Source organism: Dicentrarchus labrax, unplaced genomic scaffold (assembly GCF_905237075.1).
Source record: "Dicentrarchus labrax unplaced genomic scaffold, dlabrax2021, whole genome shotgun sequence".
Lineage (NCBI taxonomy): Eukaryota > Metazoa > Chordata > Actinopteri > Moronidae > Dicentrarchus > Dicentrarchus labrax.
In genome coordinates this window covers 31,929,116-31,952,577 of record NW_026136719.1, presented here as the reverse complement: position 1 = coordinate 31,952,577, position 23,462 = coordinate 31,929,116, and the positions used below count along the sequence as shown (strand labels likewise).

The following is a 23,462-nucleotide window of genomic DNA, read 5'->3' as shown; positions in this document are numbered from 1 at the left end:
GTTGTTGTTGAAACTACGACCCCAGTGCCAGTAATCACAACGACAGGTCCAGAAACAACCGTTGTAACATCAGCACCATCTGTAAGTACCACAACAACTAAAGTACAACCAACAACAACTAAGGGGACAACAGCAAAACCTGTGGAAACCACCACATCAGAAGAGACAACTGTAACGATTTCAACAACAAAACCACCTACAGTAGTCACCACTGGCCCAGTTACGACCTCTACAACAGTTGTTGTTGAAACTACGACCCCAGTGCCAGTAATCACAACGACAGGCCCAGAAACAACTGTTGTAACATCAGCACCATCTGTAAGTACCACAACAACTAAAGTACAACCAACAACAACTAAGGGGACAACAGCAAAACCTGTGGAAACCACCACATCAGAAGAGACAACCGTAACGATTTCAACAACAAAACCACCTACAGTAGTCACCACTGGCCCAGTTACGACCTCTACAACAGTTGTTGTTGAAACTACGACCCCAGTGCCAGTAATCACAACGACAGGTCCAGAAACAACCGTTGTAACATCAGCACCATCTATAAGTACCACAACAACTAAAGTACAACCAACAACAACTAAGGGGACAACAGCAAAACCTGTGGAAACCACCACATCAGAAGAGACAACTGTAACGATTTCAACAACAAAACCACCTACAGTAGTCACCACTGGCCCAGTTACGACCTCTACAACAGTTGTTGTTGAAACTACGACCCCAGTGCCAGTAATCACAACGACAGGCCCAGAAACAACCGTTGTAACATCTGCACCATCTGTAAGTACCACAACAACGAAAGTACAACCAACAACAACTAAGGAGACTACAGCAAAACCTGTGGAAACCACCACATCAGAAGAGACAACAGTAACGATTTCAACAACAAAACCACCTACAGTAGTCACCACTGGCCCACTTACAACCTCTACAACAGTTGTTGTTGAAACTACGACCCCAGTGCCAGTAATCACAACGACAGGTCCAGAAACAACCGTTGTAACATCAGCACCATCTGTAAGTACCACAACAACTAAAGTACAACCAACAACAACTAAGGGGACAACAGCAAAACCTGTGGAAACCACCACATCAGAAGAGACAACTGTAACGATTTCAACAACAAAACCACCTACAGTAGTCACCACTGGCCCAGTTACGACCTCTACAACAGTTGTTGTTGAAACTACGACCCCAGTGCCAGTAATCACAACGACAGGCCCAGAAACAACTGTTGTAACATCAGCACCATCTGTAAGTACCACAACAACTAAAGTACAACCAACAACAACTAAGGGGACAACAGCAAAACCTGTGGAAACCACCACATCAGAAGAGACAACCGTAACGATTTCAACAACAAAACCACCTACAGTAGTCACCACTGGCCCAGTTACGACCTCTACAACAGTTGTTGTTGAAACTACGACCCCAGTGCCAGTAATCACAACGACAGGTCCAGAAACAACCGTTGTAACATCAGCACCATCTGTAAGTACCACAACAACTAAAGTACAACCAACAACAACTAAGGAGACTACAGCAAAACCTGTGGAAACCACCACATCAGAAGAGACAACTGTAACAATTTCCACAACAAAACCACCTACAGTAGTCACCACTGGCCCAGTTACAACTTCTACAACAGTTGTTGTTGAAACTACGACCCCAGTGCCAGTAATCACAACGACAGGCCCAGAAACAACCGTTGTAACATCAGCACCATCTGTAAGTACCACAACTACTAAAGTACAACCAACAACAACTAAGGGGACAACAGCAAAACCTGTGGAAACCACCACATCAGAAGAGACAACTGTGACGATTTCAACAACAAAACCACCTACAGTAGTCACCACTGGCCCAGTTACGACCTCTACAACCGCTGTTGTTGAAACTACAACCCCAGTGCCAGTAGTCACAACGACAGGCCCAGAAACAACCGTTGTAACATCTGCACCATCTGTAAGTACCACAACAACGAAAGTACAACCAACAACAACTAAGGGGACTACAGCAAAACCTGTGGAAACCACCACATCAGAAGAGACAACAGTAACGATTTCAACAACAAAACCACCTACAGTAGTCACCACTGGCCCACTTACAACCTCTACAACAGTTGTTGTTGAAACTACGACCCCAGTGCCAGTAATCACAACGACAGGTCAAGAAACAACCGTTGTAACATCAGCACCATCTGTAAGTACCACAACAACTAAAGTACAACCAACAACAACTAAGGGAACAACAGCAAAACCTGTGGAAACCACCACATCAGAAGAGACAACCGTAACGATTTCAACAACAAAACCACCTACAGTAGTCACCACTGGCCCAGTTACGACCTCTACAACAGTTGTTGTTGAAACTACGACCCCAGTGCCAGTAATCACAACGACAGGCCCAGAAACAACTGTTGTAACATCAGCACCATCTGTAAGTACCACAACAACTAAAGTACAATCAACAACAACTAAGGGGACAACAGCAAAACCTGTGGAAACCACCACATCAGAAGAGACAACCGTAACGATTTCAACAACAAAACCACCTACAGTAGTCACCACTGGCCCAGTTACGACCTCTACAACAGTTGTTGTTGAAACTACGACCCCAGTGCCAGTAATCACAACGACAGGTCCAGAAACAACCGTTGTAACATCAGCACCATCTGTAAGTACCACAACAACTAAAGTACAACCAACAACAACTAAGGGGACAACAGCAAAACCTGTGGAAACCACCACATCAGAAGAGACAACTGTAACGATTTCAACAACAAAACCACCTACAGTAGTCACCACTGGCCCAGTTACGACCTCTACAACAGTTGTTGTTGAAACTACGACCCCAGTGCCAGTAATCACAACGACAGGCCCAGAAACAACTGTTGTAACATCAGCACCATCTGTAAGTACCACAACAACTAAAGTACAACCAACAACAACTAAGGGGACAACAGCAAAACCTGTGGAAACCACCACATCAGAAGAGACAACCGTAACGATTTCAACAACAAAACCACCTACAGTAGTCACCACTGGCCCAGTTACGACCTCTACAACAGTTGTTGTTGAAACTACGACCCCAGTGCCAGTAATCACAACGACAGGTCCAGAAACAACCGTTGTAACATCAGCACCATCTGTAAGTACCACAACAACTAAAGTACAACCAACAACAACTAAGGGGACAACAGCAAAACCTGTGGAAACCACCACATCAGAAGAGACAACTGTAACGATTTCAACAACAAAACCACCTACAGTAGTCACCACTGGCCCAGTTACGACCTCTACAACAGTTGTTGTTGAAACTACGACCCCAGTGCCAGTAATCACAACGACAGGTCCAGAAACAACCGTTGTAACATCAGCACCATCTGTAAGTACCACAACAACTAAAGTACAACCAACAACAACTAAGGGGACAACAGCAAAACCTGTGGAAACCACCACATCAGAAGAGACAACTGTAACGATTTCAACAACAAAACCACCTACAGTAGTCACCACTGGCCCAGTTACGACCTCTACAACAGTTGTTGTTGAAACTACGACCCCAGTGCCAGTAATCACAACGACAGGCCCAGAAACAACCGTTGTAACATCTGCACCATCTGTAAGTACCACAACAACGAAAGTACAACCAACAACAACTAAGGAGACTACAGCAAAACCTGTGGAAACCACCACATCAGAAGAGACAACAGTAACGATTTCAACAACAAAACCACCTACAGTAGTCACCACTGGCCCACTTACAACCTCTACAACAGTTGTTGTTGAAACTACGACCCCAGTGCCAGTAATCACAACGACAGGTCCAGAAACAACCGTTGTAACATCAGCACCATCTGTAAGTACCACAACAACTAAAGTACAACCAACAACAACTAAGGGAACAACAGCAAAACCTGTGGAAACCACCACATCAGAAGAGACAACTGTAACGATTTCAACAACAAAACCACCTACAGTAGTCACCACTGGCCCAGTTACGACCTCTACAACAGTTGTTGTTGAAACTACGACCCCAGTGCCAGTAATCACAACGACAGGCCCAGAAACAACTGTTGTAACATCAGCACCATCTGTAAGTACCACAACAACTAAAGTACAACCAACAACAACTAAGGGGACAACAGCAAAACCTGTGGAAACCACCACATCAGAAGAGACAACCGTAACGATTTCAACAACAAAACCACCTACAGTAGTCACCACTGGCCCAGTTACAACCTCTACAACAGTTGTTGTTGAAACTACGACCCCAGTGCCAGTAATCACAACGACAGGTCCAGAAACAACCGTTGTAACATCAGCACCATCTGTAAGTACCACAACAACTAAAGTACAACCAACAACAACTAAGGGGACAACAGCAAAACCTGTGGAAACCACCACATCAGAAGAGACAACTGTAACGATTTCAACAACAAAACCACCTACAGTAGTCACCACTGGCCCAGTTACGACCTCTACAACAGTTGTTGTTGAAACTACGACCCCAGTGCCAGTAATCACAACGACAGGCCCAGAAACAACCGTTGTAACATCTGCACCATCTGTAAGTACCACAACAACGAAAGTACAACCAACAACAACTAAGGAGACTACAGCAAAACCTGTGGAAACCACCACATCAGAAGAGACAACAGTAACAATTTCCACAACAAAACCACCTACAGTAGTCACCACTGGCCCAGTCACAACTTCTACAACAGTTGTTGTTGAAACTACGACCCCAGTGCCAGTAATCACAACGACAGGCCCAGAAACAACCGTTGTAACATCTGCACCATCTGTAAGTACCACAACAACGAAAGTACAACCAACAACAACTAAGGGAACTACAGCAAAACCTGTGGAAACCACCACATCAGAAGAGACAACAGTAACGATTTCAACAACAAAACCACCTACAGTAGTCACCACTGGCCCACTTACAACCTCTACAACAGTTGTTGTTGAAACTACGACCCCAGTGCCAGTAATCACAACGACAGGTCCAGAAACAACCGTTGTAACATCAGCACCATCTGTAAGTACCACAACAACTAAAGTACAACCAACAACAACTAAGGGAACAACAGCAAAACCTGTGGAAACCACCACATCAGAAGAGACAACTGTAACGATTTCAACAACAAAACCACCTACAGTAGTCACCACTGGCCCAGTTACGACCTCTACAACAGTTGTTGTTGAAACTACGACCCCAGTGCCAGTAATCACAACGACAGCCCCAGAAACAACTGTTGTAACATCAGCACCATCTGTAAGTACCACAACAACTAAAGTACAACCAACAACAACTAAGGGGACAACAGCAAAACCTGTGGAAACCACCACATCAGAAGAGACAACCGTAACGATTTCAACAACAAAACCACCTACAGTAGTCACCACTGGCCCAGTTACGACCTCTACAACAGTTGTTGTTGAAACTACGACCCCAGTGCCAGTAATCACAACGACAGGTCCAGAAACAACCGTTGTAACATCAGCACCATCTGTAAGTACCACAACAACTAAAGTTCAACCAACAACAACTAAGGGGACAACAGCAAAACCTGTGGAAACCACCACATCAGAAGAGACAACTGTAACGATTTCAACAACAAAACCACCTACAGTAGTCACCACTGGCCCAGTTACGACCTCTACAACAGTTGTTGTTGAAACTACGACCCCAGTGCCAGTAATCACAACGACAGGCCCAGAAACAACCGTTGTAACATCTGCACCATCTGTAAGTACCACAACAACGAAAGTACAACCAACAACAACTAAGGAGACTACAGCAAAACCTGTGGAAACCACCACATCAGAAGAGACAACTGTAACAATTTCCACAACAAAACCACCTACAGTAGTCACCACTGGCCCAGTTACAACTTCTACAACAGTTGTTGTTGAAACTACGACCCCAGTGCCAGTAATCACAACGACAGGCCCAGAAACAACCGTTGTAACATCTGCACCATCTGTAAGTACCACAACAACGAAAGTACAACCAACAACAACTAAGGGGACTACAGCAAAACCTGTGGAAACCACCACATCAGAAGAGACAACAGTAACGATTTCAACAACAAAACCACCTACAGTAGTCACCACTGGCCCACTTACAACCTCTACAACAGTTGTTGTTGAAACTACGACCCCAGTGCCAGTAATCACAACGACAGGTCCAGAAACAACCGTTGTAACATCAGCACCATCTGTAAGTACCACAACAACTAAAGTACAACCAACAACAACTAAAGTACAACCAACAACAACTAAGGGAACAACAGCAAAACCTGTGGAAACCACCACATCAGAAGAGACAACTGTAACGATTTCAACAACAAAACCACCTACAGTAGTCACCACTGGCCCAGTTACGACCTCTACAACAGTTGTTGTTGAAACTACGACCCCAGTGCCAGTAATCACAACGACAGGTCCAGAAACAACCGTTGTAACATCAGCACCATCTGTAAGTACTACAACAACTAAAGTACAACCAACAACAACTAAGGGGACAACAGCAAAACCTGTGGAAACCACCACATCAGAAGAGACAACTGTAACGATTTCAACAACAAAACCACCTACAGTAGTCACCACTGGCCCAGTTACGACCTCTACAACAGTTGTTGTTGAAACTACGACCCCAGTGCCAGTAATCACAACGACAGGCCCAGAAACAACCGTTGTAACATCTGCACCATCTGTAAGTACCACAACAACGAAAGTACAACCAACAACAACTAAGGGGACTACAGCAAAACCTGTGGAAACCACCACATCAGAAGAGACAACTGTAACGATTTCCACAACAAAACCACCTACAGTAGTCACCACTGGCCCAGTTACGACCTCTACAACAGTTGTTGTTGAAACTACGACCCCAGTGCCAGTAATCACAACGACAGGTCCAGAAACAACCGTTGTAACATCAGCACCATCTGTAAGTACCACAACAACTAAAGTACAACCAACAACAACTAAGGGAACAACAGCAAAACCTGTGGAAACCACCACATCAGAAGAGACAACTGTAACGATTTCAACAACAAAACCACCTACAGTAGTCACCACTGGCCCAGTTACGACCTCTACAACAGTTGTTGTTGAAACTACGACCCCAGTGCCAGTAATCACAACGACAGGCCCAGAAACAACTGTTGTAACATCAGCACCATCTGTAAGTACCACAACAACTAAAGTACAACCAACAACAACTAAGGGGACAACAGCAAAACCTGTGGAAACCACCACATCAGAAGAGACAACCGTAACGATTTCAACAACAAAACCACCTACAGTAGTCACCACTGGCCCAGTTACGACCTCTACAACAGTTGTTGTTGAAACTACGACCCCAGTGCCAGTAATCACAACGACAGGCCCAGAAACAACTGTTGTAACATCAGCACCATCTGTAAGTACCACAACAACTAAAGTACAACCAACAACAACTAAGGGAACAACAGCAAAACCTGTGGAAACCACCACATCAGAAGAGACAACTGTAACGATTTCAACAACAAAACCACCTACAGTAGTCACCACTGGCCCAGTTACGACCTCTACAACAGTTGTTGTTGAAACTACGACCCCAGTGCCAGTAATCACAACGACAGGCCCAGAAACAACTGTTGTAACATCAGCACCATCTGTAAGTACCACAACAACTAAAGTAAAACCAACAACAACTAAGGGGACAACAGCAAAACCTGTGGAAACCACCACATCAGAAGAGACAACCGTAACGATTTCAACAACAAAACCACCTACAGTAGTCACCACTGGCCCAGTTACGACCTCTACAACAGTTGTTGTTGAAACTACAACCCCAGTGCCAGTAGTCACAACGACAGGCCCAGAAACAACCGTTGTAACATCAGCACCATCTGTAAGTACCACAACTACTAAAGTACAACCAACAACAACTAAGGGGACAACAGCAAAACCTGTGGAAACCACCACATCAGAAGAGACAACTGTAACGATTTCCACAACAAAACCACCTACAGTAGTCACCACTGGCCCAGTTACGACCTCTACAACAGTTGTTGTTGAAACTACGACCCCAGTGCCAGTAATCACAACGACAGGTCCAGAAACAACCGTTGTAACATCAGCACCATCTGTAAGTACCACAACAACTAAAGTACAACCAACAACAACTAAGGGAACAACAGCAAAACCTGTGGAAACCACCACATCAGAAGAGACAACTGTAACGATTTCAACAACAAAACCACCTACAGTAGTCACCACTGGCCCAGTTACGACCTCTACAACAGTTGTTGTTGAAACTACGACCCCAGTGCCAGTAATCACAACGACAGGCCCAGAAACAACTGTTGTAACATCAGCACCATCTGTAAGTACCACAACTACTAAAGTACAACCAACAACAACTAAGGGAACAACAGCAAAACCTGTGGAAACCACCACATCAGAAGAGACAACTGTAACGATTTCAACAACAAAACCACCTACAGTAGTCACCACTGGCCCAGTTACGACCTCTACAACAGTTGTTGTTGAAACTACAACCCCAGTGCCAGTAATCACAACGACAGGCCCAGAAACAACTGTTGTAACATCAGCACCATCTGTAAGTACCACAACAACTAAAGTACAACCAACAACAACTAAGGGGACAACAGCAAAACCTGTGGAAACCACCACATCAGAAGAGACAACTGTGACGATTTCAACAACAAAACCACCTACAGTAGTCACCACTGGCCCAGTTACGACCTCTACAACAGTTGTTGTTGAAACTACGACCCCAGTGCCAGTAATCACAACGACAGGTCCAGAAACAACCGTTGTAACATCAGCACCATCTGTAAGTACCACAACAACTAAAGTACAACCAACAACAACTAAGGGGACTACAGCAAAACCTGTGGAAACCACCACATCAGAAGAGACAACTGTAACGATTTCAACAACAAAACCACCTACAGTAGTCACCACTGGCCCAGTTACGACCTCTACAACAGTTGTTGTTGAAACTACGACCCCAGTGCCAGTAATCACAACGACAGGCCCAGAAACAACCGTTGTAACATCTGCACCATCTGTAAGTACCACAACAACGAAAGTACAACCAACAACAACTAAGGGAACTACAGCAAAACCTGTGGAAACCACCACATCAGAAGAGACAACAGTAACGATTTCAACAACAAAACCACCTACAGTAGTCACCACTGGCCCACTTACAACCTCTACAACAGTTGTTGTTGAAACTACGACCCCAGTGCCAGTAATCACAACGACAGGCCCAGAAACAACCGTTGTAACATCTGCACCATCTGTAAGTACCACAACAACTAAAGTACAACCAACAACAACTAAGGGGACTACAGCAAAACCTGTGGAAACCACCACATCAGAAGAGACAACTGTAACGATTTCCACAACAAAACCACCTACAGTAGTCACCACTGGCCCAGTTACGACCTCTACAACAGTTGTTGAAACTACGACCCCAGTGCCAGTAATCACAACGACAGGCCCAGAAACAACCGTTGTAACATCAGCACCATCTGTAAGTACCACAACTACTAAAGTACAACCAACAACAACTAAGGGGACTACAGCAAAACCTGTGGAAACCACCACATCAGAAGAGACAACTGTAACGATTTCAACAACAAAACCACCTACAGTAGTCACCACTGGCCCAGTTACAACCTCTACAACCGCTGTTGTTGAAACTACAACCCCAGTGCCAGTAGTCACAACGACAGGCCCAGAAACAACCGTTGTAACATCAGCACCATCTGTAAGTACCACAACTACTAAAGTACAACCAACAACAACTAAGGGGACAACAGCAAAACCTGTGGAAACCACCACATCAGAAGAGACAACTGTAACGATTTCCACAACAAAACCACCTACAGTAGTCACCACTGGCCCAGTTACGACCTCTACAACAGTTGTTGTTGAAACTACGACCCCAGTGCCAGTAATCACAACGACAGGTCTAGAAACAACCGTTATAACATCAGCACCATCTGTAAGTACTACGACAACTAAAGTACAACCAACAACAACTAAGGGAACAACAGCAAAACCTGTGGAAACCACCACATCAGAAGAGACAACTGTAACGATTTCAACAACAAAACCACCTACAGTAGTCACCACTGGCCCAGTTACGACCTCTACAACAGTTGTTGTTGAAACTACGACCCCAGTGCCAGTAATCACAACGACAGGCCCAGAAACAACCGTTGTAACATCAGCACCATCTGTAAGTACCACAACTACTAAAGTACAACCAACAACAACTAAGGGGACAACAGCAAAACCTGTGGAAACCACCACATCAGAAGAGACAACTGTAACGATTTCAACAACAAAACCACCTACAGTAGTCACCACTGGCCCAGTTACAACCTCTACAACAGTTGTTGTTGAAAGTACAACCCCAGTGCCAGTAATCACAACGACAAGTACCAAAACAACAGTTGAAATTGCCACAGGAAAGCCACTAACCACTATAACTCCAAATATAAATTCTGTTGTGACTTTGACTACAAGAACAACAGGCACTGCTAAGACTTCTATTGGCCCAACAACACAGACACTTCCAGGCAGCACAACTGTTTACACAACTGGTGTAACCAATACCGGACCAGTCACAACTACTAAAGTACAACCAACAACAACTAAGGGGACTACAGCAAAACCTGTGGAAACCACCACATCAGAAGAGACAACAGTAACAATTTCAACAACAAAACCACCTACAGTAGTCACCACTGGCCCAGTTACGACCTCTACAACAGTTGTTGTTGAAACTACGACCCCAGTGCCAGTAATCACAACGACAGGCCCAGAAACAACCGTTGTAACATCAGCACCATCTGTAAGTACCACAACTACTAAAGTACAACCAACAACAACTAAGGGGACTACAGCCAAACCTGTGGAAACCACCACATCAGAAGAGACAACAGTAACAATTTCAACAACAAAATCACCTACAGTAGTCACCACTGGCCCAGTTACAACCTCTACAACAGTTGTTGTTGAAACTACGACCCCAGTGCCAGTAGTCACAACGACAGGCCCAGAAACAACCGTTGTAACATCAGCACCATCTGTAAGTACCACAACTACTAAAGTACAACCAACAACAACTAAGGGAACAACAGCAAAACCTGTGGAAACCACCACATCAGAAGAGACAACTGTAACGATTTCAACAACAAAACCACCTACAGTAGTCACCACTGGCCCAGTTACAACCTTTACTTTGACCACAGGAACAACAGGTACTGCTACGACTTCTATTGGCCCCATAACACAGACACTTCCAGGCAGCACAACTGTTTACACAACTGGTGTAACCACTACCGGACCAGTCAGAACCACAGTTGTTCCCACAGTGTCACTGTTTACCACAACTTCATCCGTGTGCCTCTGTACAGTTAATCAAACATCACATCGTCCTGGTAGGTGATTCTCCATTTTCGGTTTGTTTCTTGTATTATGTGTTCAGCCTTATTTGAATCTTTAAGCATTATACAGTACATATGTATGTATACAGTAGTTTATTTAGTAAGTGTATCCCTTTACAATACAACAAAGTGCTAATTGTCTTTTAACTTGCTGTAAAAGAAATTACCTGTTGGGATTTTAAATTACACGTTATAGTTGTATTCATGGTATGCTTTATGTTATACATTAACTTAGAGCCCTTGTCCTAAAAAAAAAATCTATCTGAACCAACCTTTACAGGCAAGCATTGCAACAAACTGAGGTTTTCAATAACTTTGAGTTTATCTTTACTTTGGTACTACTTATCTTTGCGTCAGGCTGAGCTCACTCCTGACCTAAAGCAGGATAACAAAAATTCTCTTTTGATTTGTCAGTGTTTCAGTTGTTTTGTTTATCACAAAAATCTTAGTTTTGTCTTTTTTCTCCTCTGTAGATTGATTGATCAGTCCTTAATGTCTTTGGTCTGTTAATGTGTTTCTCTAAAAATGAATTCACCGACAATATTTATAAAGGGGATAGAAATTTACCAGACTTGACTTAGTTCCCTCACATAAGCTAGGAGATGACTTTACATACCAAATGATCCTGGTTGAGTTTGTCAGGTTAATTCAATGTAGACTTTTTGACAATAAGCCCTGCGTTTCTGAGCCACATTTCTGAAACTAAGCCCCTTGCCTTTTTTTTTTAAACACAGGGTTACTTTCTATGTATGAACACACCAAGTCTCTCTCTTGTTAAATACTTTTGTTATTGAATTAGCAATCCTTTGATTTTGTGCACTAAACGTCTGTCTCCACTCTGATTTTTACAGGGGATATGGTGTACAATGTCACTGATGGTTTAGGGTGGTGTTACGTTGCATATTGCAATGCATCTTGTAAAGTTGAGGTACACTCCAGTCCATGTCCCACAACACCGATACCCAGCACAACAACAAGTTCTACCACTGCGGTGTTCAGCACCACTACAAAGCCTAAAGTTTCAACCTCAGTTCCTCCTGTCACACCTATTTCTACATCTACTTCCACATCAACAACCCCAACTACAACTACCCTGGACTGCAGTGACGTGAATCCACCAAGGAAGGTTTGATATAAACCTTTTTTCATGACTGTTTTCTTTAAGCATTGTATTTGACAAGTAGCTGCTTTGTGTCCCATAGCTGTGGAGAGTTTCTGTCTCTTTAGACTGTATGGGCCCTATTTTGGTGTAGGACCACAGCTCTGCACCCATGAACAGCCATTTTCTTGAGGAGAGGGTGCTGCAATGCCAAACCAGTGGCATACAGCAATCTTGGTTCACATCAAACTTATCATTATGATTAATTATTCTGTACAGTTTTTAATTCAAAACCTTCTGCTGGTGTCTCTATCCAAAACACAAATATCATAGTCTCAATCATCGTCTCATCTGTTCTTGGCAGTATATTTGAGCTGCCGTCTTCTTATTCGAAACTCTGAAAATGCAAACTGTCAACATGCAACATCCTCTGTTTTTAAAGGGGATCAAAGTAAAGAATGTGATGGCCATGATTGTCACAGCCTTTAACCCACCTGTAATGTAAAATAATGTATTATTTCTAGTCCTGTCCTGTATCCAAGTGCACCACAGCCTGGCCACAAAAATACCAAATGTGTAATAGAGCGCGGCATTTAAAAAATCAGTTGAATTATACTGTATTGTTTCACACACCCTTTGTTTCTGGTATGACTTTTTGCTTCTCAACCCCCATCCAGAATGGAGAATCCTGGAAGACGGACAACTGCACCACTGCGACTTGCACCAATGGCATTGTCACAACGAAATCTTGTCCCACAGTACAGCAACCCATCTGTGCCAATGGACGCAAAGTTGTCAAGGTCTACGATGATGACGGATGTTGCTTCCACTATGACTGTCAATGTAAGTTGAAAATGTAACCTTTGAACACAGTTTTTTACTATTGATTTTTATACGCAGCAGATCTTGTCAGTGTGTGAAAATGTGCACTGTGGTTTTCATTTCAGCTGTGGATTTACTAAGTGTAATATTGTAATCTTTAGCCTATATCTAATTAATTATACTTTAGGAGGCAATAAACACATTCATGGGATATTACATCGGATTAAGTTCAAATTCAATTAAGTTTGATGAACACAAACAAAAATTCCCCATCCTCTATTCCTTTGCGTTACAGTAATCAGTAATTGTGTCAATTAATTATAGCCTAGTTGCTTAATTGTTTTCTTTCCAACAAATCTTTTGTGATAAAAAATATTTTATGCACGGTTCCTTTCATCTCCAATCTTCCTTGCGCTATGTGAGGCCACATCCTCAGAGGCAAAGAACTTTCCCCACCAAACTGATGGTTGCAAATTGTGTGACTTTAGTAAATTCAGAAGAATATTCAGCCTCTGTTAACAACTCTCCTATTATTCATGCATGTGTGTGCAATGAGGAGAGAGGCGCCCCTTTGATAAACACAGTTAAGAGTGTATACCACTGCCAGTAAAGTACATCCTTGTTCTCAATGTAAATGTGTTATTGTAATACTAGAACATTCTTAATGTGCACTTGGACCCAGATCTGTATTTATATTGCAGTTATGTGAAATTCTGTCATGTTTTGCTGATGCCTTCATGATATAATAGCTGTTTCTGTCAAAAAGGACAAAAAACATAAACTGCAAGTTTTGTAATGATTGGAAAAGATCTAATTTATATTCTGATTTGTTTTAAACCAGTTCTATTGTTTTGTATTTGTGGCTCTTCCTAGTGGCCGATTTGACCACTTCTTTTAAGTACTTATACACAGGTACACAGGTACTTAAATATTTTGTGAGTTTTGATGATACATGTTAGATTTGGTAGCAGTCAGACCTACGTTTTAGGAGGAGATGTCAAAAATTTGTTTTTCAAAAGGAATATCAGACTTTAGTGATCCAAGAGCCTTTTTTATAGAGCATTGAACTGGACTTGTGTGTCCAACAAAACATGCAGGGCTTGAACAATTAATTACAGGAAAATAGAGTAAAATATTATTAAATATTAGCCAATGGTCACATGGTAGTGCTAATGAATCCCGATACACATCAAAAGTTACTTATTTAGTTCTTGAGGCATCCCCTGACTATCCACTAAATTACGTCAAAATTGCTTCAACAAGCAACTAAGCTCTACAGCTGTTCTGTAGTAGATACTAACTGCTAATAAACAAACATAGCCTTCTTGGTGGAAGTTATAATGTTTTCTGTTTGTTCCTGTTCTCATTGTGTCCATACATGGTTCTTCTTATCCCACAGGTGTGTGCAGTGGAATCGATGGATCACACTACATAACATTTGATGGAAAAACATACAGTTTCAGCAAGAACTGCTCTTACTACCTGGTCAAAGAGATTATTACTAAATACAACCTGACTATCATAGTAAACAAACATGACTGTGATTCTTTAGGCACATTCTGCCCCCAGGCCCTCATTGTCACATACAAATCCTACAAGATAGTTCTGACTCAGTTGATGATTTCGGGAAATGCAACTAATGTGGTAAGTAACAATTGAAATTGTTAAAGACACTTGTTTTAGTGTCAGTGTCTCACTTCATTAATTATCTTAATCTGTTAATCAAAGTTGTGTGATGCATGGTATGGTTGGAGTTATAAATGCTCCCCTGCTTGGTTCAGTGTTCTCTAATGTGTCCTTGTCCTACAGGTATATGTGAATCAAAACCGCATCTATCCCGCCTACAGCAATTCTGACCTGAGCCTCACCAGCACAGATATGTTGATCAGATTGGAGATACCAGAGATCAGTACTACAGTGGTCTATAGGGGCACCTCATTCAGCATTGACCTTCCTAACTCCCTCTTTGGTGGGAACACTGAGGGACAGTGTGGTGAGTTACCAGACCACTTAACCCCTGATCCTTACCTTAACCCTATTCAGTGACCCTTAGTAGACCCAATCATGGGGTGAAAGAAGCATTTCAAATCCAGTAATACTGTCACTGCCAGCCTGCAGTAAGGACAGACACATTTACTTGTACAAGTTTTCCAAGTTTGATTAATCAACCTTTCCTTAACTGCATTTGTTGTAAATTGCTTGTTTGAGAGCGTGGCAGGGAAACTGCACACACACACACACACACACACACACACACACACACACACACACACACACACACACACACACACACACACACACACACACACACACACACACACACACACACACACACACACACACACACACACACACACACACACACACACACACACACACACACAGAAAGAGACAAACCAGAGCACAGGAGACACAAGGGAAGGGGAATCTCGGGTAAACACAAGGAAGGATGCAGGGGAACAGCGACGGCCATGACAAAAAATGTTGGGAAGCTTTGTTCTTGCATGAGGCTTGGCTCTCTGCCTTCATCAGGCTGCCTCTCCTTTTTCAGGAACCTGTGACAACTCTCAGCCCAACGACTGCCGTTCTCCAAACGGCCAGGTGGAAAGCTGTGCAGACTCTGCAGGCCAGTGGCATGTCCCAGGTACACCCTGTGTCACCCCCACATTCCCACCAACTAGTACGCTAGGACCCAGTACCACCTCAAAACAACCATACACAACAACCCCGCCCATTTGCGAACCTGCCATCTGTAATCTCCTAACCAGCAGGTGAGTGGAAATACGCCTACTATAGCTCCTAGACCGTTTACCACCGTGAGGCAGCTGCTGCATAAAGTATTAGTAGTTTGCTTACTTAAATGAACAACCTATATTAACCTACCTGACTTAACGGAAGTTGCCTAAGTCTAACTAGACAACAACCTTTGATTAGATGAAATATAGTCTCATCTCACTATACTTACTTTACATGTATGTGTTCTGCCATGACGTATGGCATATTTTCAACTAATTATGCACAAATACAGTTTTAGATGTGAAAAAGACAGATGTAATGGTGCATAGAGACCCTTTGGGCCTTCCATAACTCCGATACAGCATGTCAACTGTGCATCTCTCCACCATTTGTGAGCATGAATAGGAAACAATATGCGCACTAGTTTTCAATTCAATTCAATTCAATTTTATTTGTATAGCGCCAATTCATAACAGAAGTTATCTCAGGACACTTTTCAAATAGAGCAGGTCTAGACCGAACTCTTTAACATTAATTACAGAGACCCAACAGTACCACCATGAGCAAGCACTTGGCGACAAGGGCAAGGAAAAACTGCCTGTTAAAAGGCAGAAACCTAGGACAGATCCTCCGGCTCTAGGTGGGTGGTCGTCTGTCTCGACCAGTTGGGGTGAGAGAGAGAGAGAGAGAGAGAGAGAGAGAGAGAGAGAGAGAGAGAGAGAGAGAGAGAGAGAGAGAGAGAGAGAGAGAGACAGACAGATGCACAGCAACAACAGCATTGGCAATGGCAGTCAAGCAGGACCATGGCAGGAGGCTCCACCAGGATCCATGAGAACCTGCGAGACGAGAAAGCACAAGAACTCCGGGGAAGAAGTGGAGTTAGTAACATGCATTAAAGGGACATGAATGAGTGCAGAAAGACAGAGGAAGAGAGTAGCTCAGTTTTGACAACATATACCAATTAGCCATAACACCGTGAGCACCTGGGCACCCTGGTGTTCAGAATGTTCTGCAGCCCCATACCACCAAACTGCTCTGCACTGTGTTCAAACACCTTTCTATCAGAACCAGCATTAACTCTTTCAGCAGTTTGAGCTACAGTAGCTCGTCTGTTGGATCGGACCACACGGGCCAGCCTTCACTCCCCATGTGCATCAGTGAGCCTCTGACCCCCATGACCCTGTCTCCGGTTCTTTTCCTTCCTTGGAGCACTTTCACTACAGACCGGGAACACCCCACAAGAGCTGCAGGTTTGGAGATGCTGACCCAGTCCAGCCATCACAATGTGGCCCTTGTCAAAGTCACTCAAATCCTCACGCTGCCCATTTTTCCTGATTCTAACACATCAGTTTGAGGACAAAATGTCCACTTGCTGCCTGATATATCCCCCCAACTGACAGGAGCCATGATAACCAGATAATCGGTGTTATGCAACGTGAAATATCCATAAAATGTGTCACTTAGTTAGGGTTGTAAGTTTACTCAATGATAGAAAAGGGGTCCTCTAAAGAAAAAGGTTGGGCCTTTGACGATGTTCATATTTTTCTGGTCACATGGTGTGTGCAAAGCCTTCTGATCACTTTTCCTGACATACGGTCCTGGCTTGTATGTCCCCCTCTAGTGTATTTGTCCCATGCCACTCAATCATACCTCCGGAACCCTTTGTGAAATCCTGTGCACACAACATTTGCAATGGCGGCAATAACACTTGCTCCAGCCTGGAGGCCTACGCCACCGAGTGCTCTAACGCAGGAGTCTGTATTGACTGGAGGAATTCCACCAATGGGCAATGTGGTGAGAAACATAGTCTATAGTTTACAATAATGTATTTGTTGAGTTCTGGAAAATGTGCATATGTAAACATATCTCCATCTTACAGAGCACATTTGTCCAAGCGACAAAGTGTACATGGCCTGTGGCCCCTCTGTAGAGCCGACATGCAATGACAGGTAAAGTATGAACATAACATTTACTTACCTGATACATATACTCACATTTCTGCTGCCACTGAAGCATTGAGTTAAATGTCCCTAGTGGAGGGTTAGGGTTTAGTTTTGTTGCTTTATAGTGTGTGAGAAGGATATCTTAAAAACCATTCAGTGTATTTTTTGATATGTGGTAATTGAATATAAAACCTTCAGAGAGACATGACGACAACCCCAAATATATACTGTACAATGAAAGGCTATTACTATATTTGGGTCTTTGCACTACAGTTCTAACCAGTAATTCCATTTCTAACAGATACAACAAGAAGTTCCAGGCTGATAGCGGTGCATCCACTAACAACACTAAGGAGGGTTGCTTCTGTCCTCAAGGCTCCACCTTATTCAACACCGTCTATGACACGTGTGTCACCTCTTGCGGTAAGAGGAGATCCTCTAGGAAACTTGATTTGACTGGGACATGGAATATTTGTTTCACAACACAATACTTGTTTCTGTTTGAATTCCAGATTGTGTCGGACCTGATGGGAAACCCAAACAGGTGAGAACTCTGTCTTCAACGTATATTCATCTACTGTACACGAGCAAAGCATGAGCTGTGTGTCTGAACTGGTTCCTTTGTCCTGACCAGCCTGGTGACACATGGACGAGTGGCTGCGACGAGTGCTTGTGTGACAAGGATTCCATGAGCATCCGGTGTGAGCCTGTTGTGTGCCCACCGGTACAGAGCCCCAACTGCAGCGAGTCTGGCCAGCAGCTGGTCAACAAGACAGACGGCTGCTGCACAACATCGTCATGTGGTCAGTTGTAATGTCACAAAACTAGTTGTAATTCTTTCTGTTGCTCTAAATTCAATCATGGCACTGGTGTAGAACTCATGTCCACCTGATATTAACATGTGATCTGCATCTGGAGATCTATATCTGGATCAAGGAAAACACAGGTTAATGCAGGTGATGTTAAGAGAGCCCGACTCTCAGCAGTCTCCTGCTAACTTGTGGTTTATTATGTAAACATTCAGCTTTCTCCACCTTCACATACTGCTAATCATCCCATCCATTTGTCCCCAACAGAATGCAATGTAACCCTGTGTCCCCCTCCTAAGACCTGCCCGGTGGGCTACGAACACAACATCACGTATGGCATCTGCTGCCAGTCCTACACGTGTGGTATGTGACTCTAGTCTATCAACATAGGATTATCTGCTGGTGCACAGTATGTGATGCAGAACTGTACATTCTTATTAAGGTGTTATATGTGGCTGGAAATATTTCCATTACATTGATTTTTAACAAACAAAACTGGATTTGGGTTTGAACTTTGGGGAGAAAAGATGCAATTTCCAATTTTGTGGTGTGTAACAGGAAAATAATATAACTAGTAGTTTAATACTAGTTTTGAGATTATTAATTTTAATAAATTTACTCAAATTATTAGTAAAGAAAGGAAGAACTGTGATTTATACATGTTAATATTTGTTCACAGTTTATTAGTTAGTTAAATCTGAAATAATCAATCCTCACATTAAAGGCCTTTTAAAGCAGTTTTGAAGAAAATGCTTTTCTCACGTTAAAAATCTCTATCCATTTGTTTCTGTGCCCTGTAGAAATAGATTATCCTAGTTTCTACACACATACATTACTAATTTAATAAACTAGTGTCAATGTTAATTTAACTCATGTCTCTTTTTTATTCTTTGCAGTTCGTAAAGATGTATGTGTCTATGACATGAAAGAGTACAAGGTAAGCACGCAGTCCGAACAGACATCAATATATCTTGTCAAGGTTTGGATACAACAGGGAGGAAATTTAGACGCTTTCAGGAAAAGCAGGTTGAAGTTCTGAAGCTTAACCAGCAAACAACATGAAGAAGTTTTATAGGTTTGAATCACAGTGGGAATGTCTTATTTTCCACTGAATACAGAAATCTACACCGAGGTCACTCTTGTCATTCGTTCTTGATAATTGTTCCCTTTCGTATTCACACTAACTTATTACAAAGAATCCTGAACAGAACTGGTTCAAGTACCAGAACTAATGTGGGGGAAAAGGAATGATATGACTGGTGTAATTATGCAAGATTACTATGGATACTATGGTTACTATGGTAAAAAGGAGTTCTTGTTTATGCAACAAGGTCCAGTTGTTGTCTTGAATAATACCCAGTCACCTCGTTCTTTTCAGCTCTTTGTGACAACAGAAATAAACACATAAGGTGCAGTTGGTCCTGCAGCACTAGTCCCCTAAATGTGCAATGGAATGAGCTACCGTCAATATGACTTCATGCTTACACCTCTTGGTTTGTTTGCACCAAGTCAGTGTGAAGATGAAACAGACCAGAAGTAAAAAGTTTCCTTAGAATTGATGTATGAGAGTAAAACGTTGATCGATGTGTTTTTACAGATTGGTGCCAAGATACCAACATCACAAACAACATCAGAACCACCATTAGAAGAACCAGAAATATCATTAAGAACAACAGCAGCACCATCAGGAGCGGGACAACCATCAGGAACAACAACAGCATCATCAGGAGCGGGACAACCATCAGGAACAACAACAGCATCATCAGGAGCGGGACAACCATCAGGAACAACAGCAGCATCATCAGGAGCGGGACAACCATCAGGCAACAGCACACCCAGGAGCGGGACAACCATCAGGAACAACAACAGCATCATCAGGAGCGGGACAACCATCAGGAACAACAACAGCATCATCAGGAGCGGGACAACCATCAGGAACAGTAACAGCACCATCAGGAGCGGGACAACCATCAGGAGCGGGACAACCATCAGGAACAACAACAGCTCCATCAGGAGCGGGACAACCATCAGGAACAACAACAGCACCATCAGGAGCGGGACAACCATCAGGAACAACAGCAGCACCATCAGGAGCGGCACAACCATCAGGAACAACAACAGCGCCATCAGGAGCGGGACAACCATCAGGAACAACAACATCGCTATCAGGAGCGGAGTCTTTTCAACCGGGGCCCTGCCAAGAGTGTTATTGTGGCCCCAAAACTGATGTCGTTACCAAGCTGCCCATCATTGTCTGCAAGCCCATCGTCTGCAACACAAACTGCAACGAAGTAAGTTCATTGAGTGGACTCATGAGAAATAGCTCTCAGCATAATGCAGTCCAGTACAACAGCACCACTGACTGAACCAGCCGCTACCTGACAGTGTCAATAGAAACTGAATATTAAAAGCATCATAAAGGTATGACAAAGCTATTCTATTGGACTGCATTAGGTTATACCAGTTTGCCTAATACAGTGATCCTTGAGTATGTAAGGCTGTATGTTAATTATATGTATTTCTTTTATTGCCATTTTTTGAAAAAAAAAAAAAAAAACCTGGGCTGTTTGCCCATATACTAAGCTAAAGTGGTATCTCCTACAGTACTGAACAATACCATTTCAGTACCGGTTTATCTTCTATTGTTAGTTAATAATATGGTGTTTAAATTGTCCACTAAAGTGATAAATAGCAATTACCTGAAAATACTGCATGAATAGAAAACCCCTGTATCACATTTGAGATGATCAGAAGGTTACATTAAATGTACATGAAATTGAAAAGTTATCCACAAGAGGGAGGGCGATGCAAGTGCACCCCCACTGTAGCGTTTTCTTGGTCATTTTTCACACTCTCTCTCTGTCTGCAGGGTTATGAATATCAGACTGTAGCTGGCAAGTGCTGCGGGACCTGTGTTCAGAACAAATGTATTTTCAGCGCACCTGACAACGCAACGCACATCATGGAGGTGAGTACTGCTTCCCTTGCACTTTTAATAGCCAAGCATATGAGAAAAGTTATCGAAGTTGTGAGCAAGACAGCTCTATTTACCAATTTAGATGGTTGTTAAAGACTCGATAGATAGATAGTTTTGTTTAATTCAAAGCCAAAAGTAAGAAGTAAATAATGAAAGTTGTTTTGTATATGAGCCAAAAGGGCAAAAAGTGTTTCTCTCTGTTGAATATCCGACTCAGTTTCTGCTCTCCCTGTTGGTACAGGTCAACACCACTTATGTACTGCCGAGTGACAAGTGTGTGCAGTATACCTGTGAGGAGATCAATGGACAGTATGTTACCAAGGAGACCAAGACCACGTGTCCCCACTACCGTCCTGAGGACTGTGAACCTGTAAGTTTATCAAACATCTACAACTGATAGCCCTCCCCCCACATACTGTCCATGTGTAACACACAACATGTCTTCCTCCGCCAGGGCACCGAGACAACTGACGCTAATGGATGCTGCAAATCCTGTAAGTGAATACATTTTAAGAATGGAAAGACAAAGATGTGTATCACGTGCCATTGTCAGAGGCTAACAGTTGCTGTGTGTTCCAGGCAAGATACGGAACATCTGTGAGGTCAAGAGTAAGCAGACGGTCATCGAGGTGAACGGCTGTACGAGCGTGCAGTCCGTCAACCTGACGTTCTGTGACGGACAGTGCGGAAGCTCGTCCATGTGAGTCTCTCTTTAGCACCAAATTTGAAATACAGCTTAATCCTTTTCAATGTCGTTGGATGTTCAATTCTCTCAGGTGGAATTTGGTTTCCTAACTAGAGTGAGTTTTCTTTAACATAGCAGCTCATTTAGACAGTATTTGTGCCGCCCATCAGCTAACTGCAAAGTCAAAAACATGATTTTACAGAAATAGTGGGCTTCCACAAGAATGCTTGTCCAACTTTTGGCATTTGACTGTGCATTGATGTGTGTTACACTCTGAACATTGTGCCACTTTATACTAGAATAACCTGACAGGGGGCCCCAGAGCAAACATTTGCTGTTGGGAACCTCTTAAGTAACAATTAGCATCACACAAGCACAATATAAACTAAATTATCAAAGATTGATCTTAAAACCAGATTAGATAATACAAGCCTTTGATGTTTAACTCACTGTTGTCTGTTGCTGTGTGTGCGTGTGTGTGTGTGTGCAGGTATTCTGCAGCAGCTAACATGATGATGCACCAGTGTGAGTGTTGCCAAGAGGCCACCACCAGTCAGAAGCAGGTGCAGCTGTCCTGCGCCGATGGCTCCAAGGTCCAGCACAGCTACACCATGGTGGAGACGTGCAGCTGCAACAAAGCAGAGTGTGTGGGGGGGACAACGTCCAAACCACAGCGCCGCAGGAGACGCTGATTGACTACTTAGTGTTTGACACTGGACTGAAACCTTACAAACACTTAACCTTTTCAACCTTCTTATTCTCAGATTTTATTATTTATAGCCCAACATGAAACCTTTCTTCTACTTTAAATTTCTTTGATAATTATTAAAATGATATCTCTGCAATACGAACACTTGTGTCGACATTTGTATTGATCCCTGGGGAATG

At 43.0% G+C, this 23,462-nt stretch overlaps 1 protein-coding gene and 1 long non-coding RNA gene across 2 annotated transcripts in view; one reads left to right on the top strand and one right to left on the bottom strand.

The window, feature by feature from the left end:
- LOC127352060 (mucin-2) overlaps positions 1-23,425 on the top strand; it is a 47,884-nt gene extending 24,459 nt beyond the window's left edge. The window contains exons 31-52 of the mRNA XM_051380167.1: positions 2,567-2,746; positions 6,797-8,543; positions 8,781-11,497; positions 12,355-12,629; positions 13,280-13,445; positions 14,824-15,068; positions 15,234-15,417; positions 15,976-16,195; positions 17,782-17,954; positions 18,040-18,109; positions 18,405-18,526; positions 18,616-18,647; positions 18,738-18,906; positions 19,180-19,275; positions 19,809-19,849; positions 20,510-20,735; positions 20,770-21,203; positions 21,782-21,880; positions 22,131-22,259; positions 22,344-22,383; positions 22,469-22,589; positions 23,065-23,425. Of these exons, the coding sequence (XP_051236127.1) occupies positions 2,567-2,746; positions 6,797-8,543; positions 8,781-11,497; positions 12,355-12,629; positions 13,280-13,445; positions 14,824-15,068; positions 15,234-15,417; positions 15,976-16,195; positions 17,782-17,954; positions 18,040-18,109; positions 18,405-18,526; positions 18,616-18,647; positions 18,738-18,906; positions 19,180-19,275; positions 19,809-19,849; positions 20,510-20,735; positions 20,770-21,203; positions 21,782-21,880; positions 22,131-22,259; positions 22,344-22,383; positions 22,469-22,589; positions 23,065-23,266 (7,688 nt within the window). The 3' untranslated portion in view covers positions 23,267-23,425. The remainder of the gene's footprint in view (positions 1-2,566; positions 2,747-6,796; positions 8,544-8,780; positions 11,498-12,354; positions 12,630-13,279; positions 13,446-14,823; positions 15,069-15,233; positions 15,418-15,975; positions 16,196-17,781; positions 17,955-18,039; positions 18,110-18,404; positions 18,527-18,615; positions 18,648-18,737; positions 18,907-19,179; positions 19,276-19,808; positions 19,850-20,509; positions 20,736-20,769; positions 21,204-21,781; positions 21,881-22,130; positions 22,260-22,343; positions 22,384-22,468; positions 22,590-23,064) is intronic.
- On the bottom strand, positions 3,428-5,442 carry LOC127352063 (uncharacterized). The gene is made up of 3 exons (XR_007881031.1): positions 5,354-5,442; positions 4,226-4,405; positions 3,428-3,514 (listed from the first exon to the last, which is right to left on the bottom strand). It is a non-coding gene; the product is annotated as an uncharacterized LOC127352063 (long non-coding RNA).
- Positions 23,426-23,462: the final 37 nt, after the last annotated feature.